Source organism: Hippocampus guttulatus, chromosome 2 (genome assembly GCF_054856545.1).
Source record: "Hippocampus guttulatus isolate MCC_2025c chromosome 2, RoL_Hgut_1.0, whole genome shotgun sequence".
In the NCBI taxonomy this organism is placed as follows: domain Eukaryota; kingdom Metazoa; phylum Chordata; class Actinopteri; order Syngnathiformes; family Syngnathidae; genus Hippocampus; species Hippocampus guttulatus.
The window spans coordinates 32,551,453-32,565,015 of record NC_141262.1 but is presented as its reverse complement, the minus strand read 5'-3'; the positions used below and the strand labels follow the sequence as shown (position 1 = coordinate 32,565,015).

At 41.3% G+C, this 13,563-nt stretch overlaps 2 protein-coding genes across 2 annotated transcripts; one reads left to right on the top strand and one right to left on the bottom strand.

Annotated features, from left to right (window-relative positions):
* The first annotated feature begins 224 nt into the window (after positions 1-224).
* On the top strand, positions 225-7,010 carry mxd3 (MAX dimerization protein 3). Its single transcript, XM_086105743.1, has 6 exons — positions 225-386; positions 1,738-1,837; positions 1,961-1,990; positions 2,072-2,186; positions 2,788-2,953; positions 5,938-7,010. Exons 1-6 carry the CDS (start codon positions 317-319, stop codon positions 6,054-6,056), a joined length of 600 nt encoding a protein of 199 aa, XP_085961869.1. The 5' UTR covers positions 225-316; the 3' UTR covers positions 6,057-7,010.
* A 37-nt stretch (positions 7,011-7,047) lies between these two features.
* Positions 7,048-12,631, bottom strand: prelid1a (PRELI domain containing 1a). The gene is made up of 6 exons (XM_086105742.1): positions 12,507-12,631; positions 12,028-12,149; positions 11,041-11,266; positions 9,095-9,208; positions 8,887-8,965; positions 7,048-7,725 (listed from the first exon to the last, which is right to left on the bottom strand). The coding sequence occupies exons 1-6, from the start codon at positions 12,525-12,527 to the stop codon at positions 7,604-7,606; spliced, it is 684 nt and encodes a 227-aa protein (XP_085961868.1). The 5' UTR covers positions 12,528-12,631; the 3' UTR covers positions 7,048-7,603.
* Positions 12,632-13,563: the final 932 nt, after the last annotated feature.

Here is a 13,563-nt window from a genome sequence, read left to right as displayed (position 1 = left end):
TTCACAGAAGAGGACGAACGCGTCTTTTTTCACTAAAACTTTAGGAAATAGGCCTATGTGTGTGCAAATTAAATACAAAAAGCTAACAAGTTACATTTATGTAGTTATTTATTAAAAATATTTAACCAATACGGGTATTTTTTGTTTGTAAAATATGAGATTTCCGAGTTTAGAATTAACCTTGAAGGCAGCACCACTGTGGGGCTCAGTCACTGGATTGAGGACGTTGCACACTCAGTTAGACCGCAAGTGTTCCACCCGTTCTTGGCTACTGACTAATTTAGCTTGTTATTTTGAAAAAAAAAAAAAAAACAGAATGGAAGGGTCCATTTGCAACATCCAGGTGCTTCTTCGTGCTGCTGAGTTTTTGGAGAGGAGAGAGCGAGGTAAGTGTCTATTTATGCACAACAAACGTCAGCATACGCGGCGAAGTTGCGCATCGTCAAAACAACAAAACGAACTGCTAAGCGAGTGCAACTCTGGTGTGCAAACATCCCGTGGAAGCGATGAGACGAGAAATGGCATGCGAATTGATCGATATGCACGATCAGCTATTTTGGACGAGCTCTCCATTTGACTCAGTGACCTACATATCACTCACATCATTGTACTAAAAGGCGCCAATCTTCTCCACTTTCAAAATGAAGCCGTGCGGCTTTCCGCGATTTTAACGGCGAATGAACAGGTCCAATGAAATGTTTGGTGCTGTTTAATTCATTGACAGTGTTTTGTTCGCGTTTCAGGCAATTTTGACGTGAGCGATTTCCAATGTTAGCCTTTACGACAGTGGACATTTTGGGGCGGGTGATGGCGCCAAAATCAAACACAGCTGATGCCGGTGGCAGGCTCGGTGCTTGATGCATTTTCGTCTATTTTAGACGATAAAATACATTGGTTGTGAAATGCAATTAATTGTTGGTTGTATCACATCTATGATGGTTGGAAAAATACGTCTGTGTAGTGCACTAGTGGCTAACACGTTTTCATCAGTCTTGAGGTTTGTGGTTCGAATCTCGGCCTTCCTTTGTGGAGTTTGCATGTTACCATGTTTACGTATTCTTTCCTCGTTATAAAATATTTTTCATACAACCTACGATTTGATCAAAAAAGTGCAACATGAATCAAACATAAATGTAAAATATTGGCAAATATTGGCACCAGCCTAAAAAAGTCCATATCGGTCAGGCCCTAGGTAAGATTGAAAGTAAAGGAAACCCCCATGGCAACCGTACAACTCATGCAAAAGTATATTGTGCAAGGTATGATGCAATTTCAGCAGGATTTTTCAGCAGTAGGGTGGCACGGTGGTCGACTGATTAGCACGTCAGCCTCACAGTGCAGAGGTGCACGGTTCAGCCTTACTGTGTGGAGTTTGCATGTTCTCCCTGTGCCTGCCTGGGTTTTCTGCGGGTATTGCAAAAAGATGCACCATAGGTTAATGGAACACTCTGAATATTCCCTCGGTGTGACTATGAGTGCGAATGGCTGTACGTCGATGTGTGCCCTGCGAATGGCTGGCAACCAGTTTAGGGTGTACCCCGCCTACAGCTGGGTTGCCTCCAGCACGTGCGCGACCCCCATGAGGATCGGCGGATTGGAAAATGGACGGATGGATGTTTCGCAGTAGAATCATAGTCAGACGCTTTTTGAAGACTCTTTTACTCTCGTCAGCAGTTTAGGAGTTGGGTGGCAGTAGAATGGAGTGAGTTTGATGTATTTGTGATTTTTTTTTTTCAGAGGCGGAACATGGCTATGCTTCACTTCTGCCTCCCAGTTTGACTCGGCCTGATAAGAGAAGCAAACAGAAGAGCAAGAAGCTATCTGCTTGTGGCAATAGGTGAATGCATTACATAACTCACACAGCTGACAAGAGGGTGTGGTGTGCTTATTCGGGTATAGTGTGGCACTCATGACTGTCGTTTGTTTTAATTAACATTCCTTTTTCACGCTACAAATGCAGGTTCGTGCACAACGAGCTAGAGAAAAACAGGTGACTAATGTGGTTGTGTTTGGAAAAATGAGCCACATTTGAATGACTTGCAGTCATACATATTGTTGCTTTGCTTTGTAGACGAGCACAACTGAGGCAGTGCCTGGAGCAGCTCAAGAAGCAAGTTCCTCTGTCATCGGACTCGATGAGGAACACCACACTCAACCTGCTTAGGCGAGCCCAGCTGCACATCAAGGTAAGAAAGTAATAACCACACAAACAATAAATTATAATCTAAGGCTAAACTAAGGACAACTGTTGTTTTTTTTGTCTGCCCCCCCCCCCCCCCACCTTAATAAAATTAGCTTTCAGGCAAGAAGCGTGGCGAAACTACCGTGTCTTTCGGCTTGGTTGGATGTCATTGTTTTGTGGAAGTGGTCATAATGTTGTGTATGGTGGGTCTTTGAAGTTGGACTTCCCATGCGTGCTTTAAATTTTTCAAAATGCTCACATTTTCATGCTACATTTTTTTGGGGCTTTTTTCTGCCTACTGACAGTGTTTTATAATATTTCAGTTTTATGTTTTTAACTACATATGAGAGAGTTAAAATATTGGTGCGACACAGTGAAAGTTGTCCATCCACCTCCGCAAACTACAACCATATTGTAAACACATTAAATGAATACATCTTATAGTGTTTATCAAAAATAAACATGATCATTTTTAAGGCAGAACACGCTCTAGTCCATTTCAGTTGTCAGAGACAAATGACAACTTCCCTTCTATAGTTGGCCTTCACAGTTGTCCCTTAACTTCTGCTCACAACTCCACTGACCTTGTGCATTTTTCATGACAGAAGCTGCAGGAGCAGGATGAGCGCGCAGAGCAGTTGAAGGGCCATCTGCGCTGGGAGCAGAGGGAGCTTCAGGTGCGTCTGGAGCAGCTGCAGCGAGGTGCTGAGCGCATGAGGAATGACAGCCAGGGCTCCACCATGTCGTCGGAGAGGTCGGACTCGGACAGAGGTGAGTTTTATCTCGCGGCAATAACCATTAAGATTTCATCCACACATATTTTGCCCACTATGGGCTGAAACAAAGGCTGCACAAGTGAAAATCAATATCTTTTGTTATCTTAATTTACAACAAGACTATTTTTGTCATTCACGACGGTCGCCCGGACAGACTACCAGATATATATCACTCTGTCTTGGGCCGGCTGAGACGTCACACACGTCAACCGATCAGACCCCGCCCACAATCGCCACTGTCAAGATTCAGTCCATGGGAAGCATGTCAAAGTCATGTCGACGGAGGCATGATGTGCCTGTGCATTGTTTTTATGTTCAGAAAGAAAGAAAAAAAAAAGATGAGCGTTTGGGTTCCTGGATGGTGGGGAGAGGGCGGTATGGACTCTCTACTCTCCAAAAGAATCGAATTTGAATGAATTTGTTTCATGACACCACATTTACTAGTTCGCTACTAGCTTTTTACAGTTAGCAAACGTAGCATGAGTTGGAATGCGACATATGCTTTTCAATATTTCCTCTTTTGTTCACGTCACTTTTTAAATATTGTACACCGCATTGTCATTTGCCAGACTTTTTTCGTGGTCGTCGTGAAGCGTCCCAGATGCCCCACCACCAGTCATTGAGTATGCCACACAGATAATCCAAAATCAGCAACGAGTCACTTCATTTGTCTGGGACACATCTGTCGGCTCAAAATCTGGCTCCATTCATGAAGTCTGACATCAGCATAGCCTTTATTTATCCAAGGCATCTAATGTAAGAAATAAATGAATAACTCGTGGCACGCCAACCAACCACAATTTTGCAAAAACAGTGGAACCTCGATTAAACAAGCTAATTGGGGGAAGGCATTGTCCCTAAAAGCCGACGGTCCGTTTGGGCTGCACGAGATATAGAAAAAATATCACCTTTGCGATAATGGCCCACGCCATCTGCGTTTTGCAAAGTCATGCAATAAATTTTATATGAAATTGTATTAGATGCAACCGTAAGTGTGCATCGCCATCCCAGAGGTGAACAGTATTTAGGGGCACTGCTAACACCATATACACTACTCGCCAAAAGGTGAGGGATATTTGGCTTTCAGGTGAATTTAATGGAAAATGTAAAAACGTCACGCAACAGTGATATCACATGAAAGTAGGGCATTTATGTAGAAGGATGCACTTGTGATTTCTTCATCTCAAACAATTAATGGAAACAAAAGTTAACAATGATGGCGGGTACCCTACAACAAAAAAAATTGTCTCAATAACTCGCCATGTGCCCTTGAGCATCAGTTGCACCTTGACGACGACGTCTCATGCTGTTCGCAAGTCGACCTAATGTCTGCTGAGTCATGGCAGCCCTTGAAGGGCGGCCCTCAGATCATTGAGGTTCTGGAATGCAGTTTCGAGCCTCTACATGACAACTCAGCTGACCCCCCAGGTTTTCAATAGGAGAAAGTGCAGGCCTTTCCATTTGAGGTACACCAGTCTCCAACCGCCTTTCCCTGGCGATGCGACCTCAATGAGTCGCATGAACACCACGGGCCAGATACAATAATGTTGGGGCACAATCACTGGATGAATAATGTTATTCAGGTAGTATGGACTTGTCACTGTACCATTCACAAAGTGTTGGGCAGTTCTGTACCGACTGGACACACCTGACACATTGTAACACCGCCACCACGAAAAGCTCATCTGGTGACAACAGTGGCTGATGCATAGCGCTCTCCTTGACGTCTGATCTAAATGGTTTCGAATGGTCTGACCTGACACTTGAGTGCCTCTCACCTCCCTTAAACATGTCTGGAGTTGAGTGGCATTCATCATCCGGTTTCTCAGAGCATTGTTCAACATGGAGTCATCAGCATGGGATGTGGCCAAAGAACATCCACTTCTACATCTTTCTGTGAGTCTTTTGATATCTCTGTTGCAACCTGCTGACGACACTATGTGACACTCTAAGCTCAGTGGCCACTTGCATCTGAGAACGTCCTGTTTGAAGCATCACAATGAGGTACTGTTGATCCATTGTTAGGTGTCGTCTTGGTCTCATGATGTCAAAATATGAACAGCATGATGAGGACGACTGTTTAAACACCAACTCTAATTGAACCTGGATATTTGTCGGTCGATTCAAAGACCAAACACCTGTTGTGAATTTTGCCGCTCAGCTCCTCATAAGAGAACAGCAACTTGTGCAAAAAGTACCGAAACATTTAACAGTTGGACATGAGCATTCGTAAGCTTAGAGAAGGTCACATTCAGTGACCTGTAAAGGTTTGAATACATTTTAGGCTCGTCCTTAAATTTCACCCAAAAGCTAAATATCCCTTACCTCAGTCAACAACAGCTATAGATATGAATAGGTAGATCCAACATGCTGCTTTTGAGCTGCGTGTCTATGGCGAAGCCAAGTTAACATCCATGCTTTTTAACTTGTATTACGTGTGATGGGACGTTCGCCCCTGCCAGCATGGCTGCCACATTGGCTCAGCTTTTAGTCTCCTGTAAATGTATTTATGACCAGAGAGCAGTATAAGCCAGAAACATGACTAGTCTCTGTCTGTTGATGGCACCCTAGCACCATTTACTGGGACTGTGATGAACTCTGGACAGTTCTGGAACGAACAGACTTTGTAAGGTACTATACAAAGGGGCTTTGAATGGGCTTGAGTAGACACTATTTTCATTGAATGCAGGATCCATTTGTTCAGGGGTCAGTTAAATACAGGTTCCACTGTATCAAAAAAATCTCTCTCACCCCCCCCCCCCCCCACCGCAAAAAAAAATATACAGTATATATATATATATATATATACACACACACACAGGTATAATATACACACGCACACTGTATAATTTCCATGGCGCGCCTGATGATCTCTCTCTTAGGTTACAAAGGTGGGAATCGAAGGTATCCAAAATGGATGTATGGTTGATGCATCTGATGTCCTTCTTGTTTGCCGACTTCCGTTTTTGCTCCTTTCAGAGGATGTCGAGGTGGACGTGGAGAGCATCGTGTTCGACTGCATGGACTCTGAAGAGCCTTACATTGCATGCAGCGCTGTCGATCACTGTTACTCCACTATGGACAAAGCCTGGCTATGACAGCAGCTACTATCATTCTCATCGTCATCATGGTGGAGGGGAGGGGGAGAGAACATTCCAAAAATGAGCAGGGTGAGGACAATGATACTGCACAAGTGAACAAACCCCCCTTTTTTTTAAACAGAGGCAGTTTATCAATATTGTTTGAATGTTACACCACAAGCGTAATCATGATTTCGGTTATGAATGAGCTGTGTCTGTTTGCACTGAAGAGCAGTTTACATCACTGGGCTGGGATGGCTATGTCAAACATATCCAAAGCCACGAAGACACATTCATTGTAGGGAAAAAAATCCCCCACAAAAGTAATCGAGATTTTTCTTGACTTCAATATGCCTACACTGACTTCAGCCTTAAAACAGATTTGCCCATTTTTATTTTAAATCAAGCTAAGCATTACAATATATCTCAGTAAGGCCACGTGTGGCCTGCACTTGAACATTAATCTTTGCTATGTTTTAGTGACACAGTGTCGTTTCACGTTTTCTTTTGTTGCACATAAGCATCCTCACATTGCACTTGTCTTGTCTTCTAAGAGTTGTGAGTATATCGGAAGTGAAAACACAGGCAACAGAATGATTTGGTGGTCATTCTTGCACAATTATGTGACTGTGCCTGAGATTCATTTGGTGTATTTGCACACTCTAGTTCTGTTATGACGTGTGAGAGTTTTGATGCCTGGTGGATGAAAATTGATTCTTGCACAGCCATGGTTCTTCTTGATCACTATTAACAACTTTAGGTAATGATTTTGCTGTACTACATGTATTATTTTGCTCTGTATTTAATAACCGAAGGCACATTTCGTCCTCACCTTTTGGATATGCAAAATGCCTTATTACCTTTTTACTGCTGTTTTATGTATGCATTCAGACTCCCTCCGCCCAGTAATATCATGTAGCAATGTTTTGTAATGGTGTAAGCTTTTTATTAATAAATATTTTCTATATTTAAGAGTCTGGCTTTATTTATTCAACACAAAACACATGGGTAAAACTTGGTGTCCATTTATTGTCACGGGCATATTCTATTGATTTTTCTGAGCACATTGTAGTCTTCATTTGTGGTTTTATGGATGACTTTCCTTTTGAGTGCTCAATTTTATATTACTAAGCCACTGTTACAATCAGTGTTTTGCAGAATGAATCTGTTGTCCAGCTAATTTAATCGGTTAAAAAAAAGGGGCAAACGAGGTAAAAATCCAACTGATAAATCTGCATCAAACAGTGAATTCTGAAATGTTGACGAAGGCAAGCTGCATAAGAGTAAACGCAAACACGACAGTTGCATGAAGGCGAAAGGAACAGTTTTCTGTCACATGACAGCCCCTGTGAGCCAGCATGTAGGGGAACATGATCAGGATGAGTGACGCAGGTACGAGTTGGCTGGAAGAGGCTCTGCTCCGGCTTTCACGTTGTCCACTCGCACTTCAGCGGGTTGTTTCCTCACAGAGGCATCTAGTCAGATGAGTTAGTTTTCACAAAATGCATTCCTGCACTGAGGAGGTTTAAAGAAAAGTGTCCCCGATATCCGAGGTAAAGGAATCATCACACGTATTGCTTCTTCTGAGCCTGTGAGGCCAAGCCTTTAGCTTTCTCTTTCGCTGCCAGCGCTGTCTCTCTCGCACGCTCTGTTGCCGCTTCTGCCAAACTCCTTGACGGTGTTTCACCTGCACAAAAAACAATTCAGAATAGAGAATGTACATTATTAATCAGTTCCAATCAGCTTTACCAGGGGCATTGATCTGGGGAAGAGTGGAGGGCCTTCCCGATTGGTGGAATGTTATTCACCATATCATTGTATTTGTCATTGGGAACATGTGGGTCAGCTACAACTGGAAAGGTGGTCTGTGCCAACACCGAGGAGTGTCGATCAGGGGAGAAAATGGGATGCCTTTCTGGGGGCCGCAAACATATTGGGGGCACCTGTGACGACCCCATTTCAGTCAACAAATGACATTATTTTTCCGTCAGTTGAATATAAGAATTTTGCATTCTCTGTTTTTGTCTTCTTCTAGGAACACTTTTATATTGTATATCAGTGGTCACCAAACACCGGCCTGCAGCTGTACCAAGTGATACTAGACTGCACAGACAGATCAAAAGCAAACATAATTTACGTCCCAATTGGGAATAAACAGCCCCAGTAACTCTAAATATACATTTATGCTGACGGATATGTGAATGACAAGTGCATGTCAAGTGCATGTCGGAGCGTTCACGAATGATGTCCACACTTGATGATGTTCCAAATTGGTGGCCTGAACCGAATGACGGTGCCCGATGGACTGTGTGTTATCTGCGCATTGGGAGTGGCGGCCGTGGCTTAGCTAATTGAAAAATAAATAAAATACAGAAAACCAAAGTGACTTAAGAAAGAAATTAAGAAAAAAAAACAACCTTCTTCAAGGTACTTTTCTTATATGTTGAATGGATCCGTCAAATGAGTTTCACTTTTAAAATTAAAATGCTGAAATGAACTTTTTTGTGGCATTTTAGTTTACTGAGATGCACCCGTTAGTAGGTTGTCAAAATGTACTCAACAAGGACGATTTAAATCCCTCTTATCACAATGCCCCACTTTGGAGCACCGTTACACAACTCAAGCTTTGTGCAAATGTTTGACATGCACTCCCTGATAAAACAACACTGTCACTGACAGGCAAGTGACCAAGAGGACTCCACATAATACATTTTGACTTCAGCACTAATAATACCACTTCACTGAAGCGTTCTGCACAAAGTGTGTTTTGTGAACATATTTTCTCTTTATCTTTCCTCAATGAATCACAATCAAGTAGGTGGAGCAGCTCATTAAATGGGTGTTATACCTTGCATTTTGGCCAGCACGTATTCAAAACCCTTCATGGTCTTGGTAACACTCTTCTTAAACCTTGCAACTCCGAATTCCTGCAAAGAGACAAGTAAACAATGAACTCAGCGCAGACGGTTTCATTTTAGTCTTTCAATTCTTGGCATACACCATCACACGATGTGCTAGAGTCAATTATTATAGCTTGGTATTGTGTGCTTACTGACCTGAACAGCCCTCGAGAGTCCATACACATTGGAAGAGATCCAAGCCTCTCGATGTATCTCCGTCCAGGTGCCATTCTCAGGATTAATTCTGTATTCGCAACGCTCTTTCACAGACTGGTGGCAAAGAGGGACAGGCATGGAGAACATGAGGTCATTTACAGTAGGCATAAAAAAATCTGGAAACAAAGCTGATGAAGAAAACTGGTCAGGAAACCTGCCAAGAGGCTAATTTACAGTAGCTGCAGCAATTTCTGACAACTCGTGGCTGTGTCCTACATGTGATAAAAAAAAAAAAACCTTATTTGTCATGAAATGTATCCCAAAAGCTTTGACATATTTTGCTGTTAGTAATTGGATGACACTTTTTTCCCCTTAAAATTCGACACACATCACCACATAATGCCAACTTCAAGAAAAAGGTTTGTTTGTTTTATATTTGTGCAAATACTGATCACCGTATGTCTGGTTGCAAGACAATGCTTATCATACAAATAGGGCCCGACCAATATGGATTTTTGGGGGTCAGTTTTACTGTTTATATGTGGCAAATACTGATCACCGATTAATTGGCTAATTACAAAAAAAAGTGTGTGTGTGTATTTAAAAAATATATATATATATATATATATATATACACACACACACACACACACACACACACACACACACACACACACACACATATATAGCGGCCCGGTAGTCCAGTGGTTAGCATGTCGGCTTCACAGTGCAGAGGTACCGGGTTCGATTCCAGCTCCGGCCTCCCTGTGTGGAGTTTGCATGTTCTCCCCGGGCCTGCGTGGGTTTTCTACGGGTGCTCCGGTTTCCTCCCACATTCCAAAAGCATGCATGGCTGGACGCTCTAAATTGTCCCTAGGTGTGAGTGTGGGCGTGGATGGTTGTTCGTCTCTGTGTGCCCTGCGATTGGCTGGCAACTGATTCAGGGTGTCCCCCGCCTACTGCCCGGAGACGGCTGGGATAGGCTCCAGCACCCCCCGCGACCCTAGTGAGGATCAAGCGGTTCGGAAAATGGATGGATATATATATATATGCTGTCAGTTTAGCGCGTTATTATCGGCATTAATTTAAATCAATTTTAACGTGATAAAAATTGTTATCGCAAGATTAATGCAGCAACACGTCACAGCGGATGTTACGTTGCTCGATAAATAAACCGGACAACAAAACCAACAGAATCAACATAGCCTGACTGCTGTGTTCAAAGCAAACTTGAGAAAAACGAAGTATGCAACCATGGCTTAAATTCACTATAGGCTGAGTCCCAGTTTACCTTAGATGTGCACTTTATAATGTTATGTTGCTCTGTTTTCAGTCCATAAAAAGAGCTGTTAAAGCAGCTGTTGTGTGACAAAATATTTTTTTTCACTGTTGTTGACAGTAATATTGTGTGAGAGATTTTGTGTGAATAACTGCTCCAAGTGAAAAATGTTCATGTAAAATTGAAAATCAAAATTGTTGTTTCAGTAAATATTTGCATTTTGCACACAGAAAACTGATCCATGATTCCATGTTGATGAGAGCATTAAAACGGAAAAAATAGGACAAAAAAAATACAAAAGGAAATTTAGAAATGATAAAAAATGTGTGAGTAATCACAATTAATTCTGAGTTATTATGAGTTAATTATGACAGTTGCGTTTTTAATCACGATTAAATATTTTAATCGTTTGACAGCACTATATATACAATGAATTAAATAACTTATGTTGTGGTCCCTTAATGCTTAATAAAGTGCTCACAATAAAGATGTGAATTACAGGCAGAAAATGTCAATGTTTTACATTACTTTTTAACCTGATGTATGTGTATTGAATGTTTTTGGGGGGTGGGGCTTTTTGAATGTCATTATCTTTGCCTAACTGTATTAATCTCTAAAAATAAAAAAAATTAAAAACTGTAAAAAACTAGTTTATAAACTGTCATACCATGAGACGAGCGTGGCTGATGTTCCACGTCAGTGTGGTCATCAATCTTTTCTGTGGGTCCACAACAGAGTCCTCCACGATGTACGCGCAGCTAGCCATGTGCTTTGGAAGATAGCGCTCCATCCAGCGCGGAGCGCGGCTTGTTTTGGTCAATAGACGTCTGGAAATGAGGCAGTTGCCTGGAGTCACCTCTCGGAAAATGATGTCTTCAGTCAGAACATGGTTACTGAAAGGCAAACAAGTACAACTACATTCATCAGACTATTTGGGTTAAGCATTCAAGATAACCAGTGGCTGGCTAGCAACCAATGCAGTGTGGTGTGTTCCCGTGGGACTATGGATGGATGGTACCAATGCACAGATACCTCTTTTGTCAAGCCAAGTAATAATACAAGTACTTACATTAGAGGACACACCCAAACAGAGTACTGATTCTTGATAATTCCATTCCACAAACACTAAAAAAAACAACACACTAAACAAAATAATTTCTTGACCACGACAGAAGTTTCACTCAAATATAACATTTGACATTTCATTAATTTATTCAAACTGGGGTGTGTAGACTTTATATAACCACTGTATGTGTTTCCAAGATGCCAACATGTTGCAAAGGGTTCACTACCTCACATATACAACTTCACACGAGAAAAGACAGTGCTGGCAACAGACATGCACCAGTCCTGCCATGAATTTTGACCTAATTGGGGAATATCTGAAATGTTATTCATCATGGATCACATAGTACGTTCACGTCATATGTTAAGAAAATATATTTGTGTTTAATTCAGTGGAAGTTTAATGGGGGACTGTTCAAAGCTTGTCTTGTATCAGGAGGATTGAAGCAATTCCTTCCAAGGAAATAAACCAGAAAGCCGAAGTTGTTTTGTCATTTCCTTTACGTTTCATTTTCAGCGTATTTTACGGAAACTGAGTTAGGTCAACAAACATGATGGAGCTGGAGGGGAGTCTTTTCTTTGACCTCACCTGTAAGGGTTTGGATATCGTTGCCAGAAAGCAACGCAAACTTGGTCCCAGGAACTTTTCAGCAAACCTGCGCAGCAGAAATACTTGACCATTGTTCCCTCCAGTTGGTATGGAAAAAAAAACTGCGGAGATGAAACCGAAGGTGGGTTGAAAAAAATTTAAAGAGGAACCAATGGCCGATTTGAGAGTAAATAGCTGTACAATACCTCGTCCACTCGCCTAACAGTCAATACATTCTAGTTTCGTTTCGCTACCCACACGAGAATTGTCATAGAATAAAATAAGCGATTGGGATAATGGATGGATGGATGGAAAATATGTTTAACATCATAGCTGTGTATGTGTCACGTCCGCACTCTTCTACTAACAGAGTTAGCACGCGCTAGCATAGCAAAATTATGAATGAACGACTCGAGAACTCCGCGCGGTCTCATCCTCAGGAAATGATCAATAATAATTTCAAATGAGAAAATATTCACCTGTACGGCAAAACTCTTCATAAGACGAGTATTTTCATGTTTTTTTTAAACTCCAGTTGTAATTACCCATGTGACAAATCCCGCACTGTCAAACGCCACACGGAAACCATAGAAGGTCACGACCTGACGTCACATCCGGTCACTGTGAACCTCCGATATCTACATTTGACCACTTGAGGGCAGAAAAACACTGCGGTGGTACAGTATTTTGTAACAACCCAACATGCATCCACTTCACCCATTCAGTAACAAGAAAGTACGCTTTCAAATATACCAGACCAGCAAAATATGAATTAATTTTATTTTTTTATTTTCAATTTGACTGATTAGGATTTTCTCCGATATCTACATTTGACCACTTGAGGGCAGAAAAACACTGCGGTGGTACAGTATTTTGTAACAACCCAACATGCATCCACTTCACCCATTCAGTAACAAGAAAGTACGCTTTCAAATATACCAGACCAGCAAAATATGAATTAATTTTATTTTTTTATTTTCAATTTGACTGATTAGGATTTTTTTTAATTAACTGTAACATTTTGGGATTCTACGCTATGTATGACTGAAAGGCATTTGTGAAAAAAACATGTATTTATTTACTTACATATGGCCTGCCCACATCACTCACATTATCAGTAGTCATTTCCACTGCAATTGGTTAATTGATATCAGTAAAAACAATTAACTTATACAATGAACTTTTCATTTCAATAATTGGATTATATGACCAGTTGATTGATTACATCTGAAAAAATTGTATATGAATGATGCTACATTTTTTATAAAATAAAACAGAATGTTTTTTTTAATTATTATTATTAAAACAAACAGTTTGCCTATTTAACCTATTTCAACTTTTTGTTTTCCGCCTATGCATGACCTGGTCCATCTGTCTATTTCTAAAAGCAAAGGTTTACCCACAAAGAAGGGTTGTCAAGTCTTTTGAGATGGACATCCATCCATTTTCTAATGTAATATGGACTAGCTAACTCAGAAAAGTATCGCGGGTGTGCACTTTTTTGGCTTATGCACCTTCATGGAATGTATTCACCTT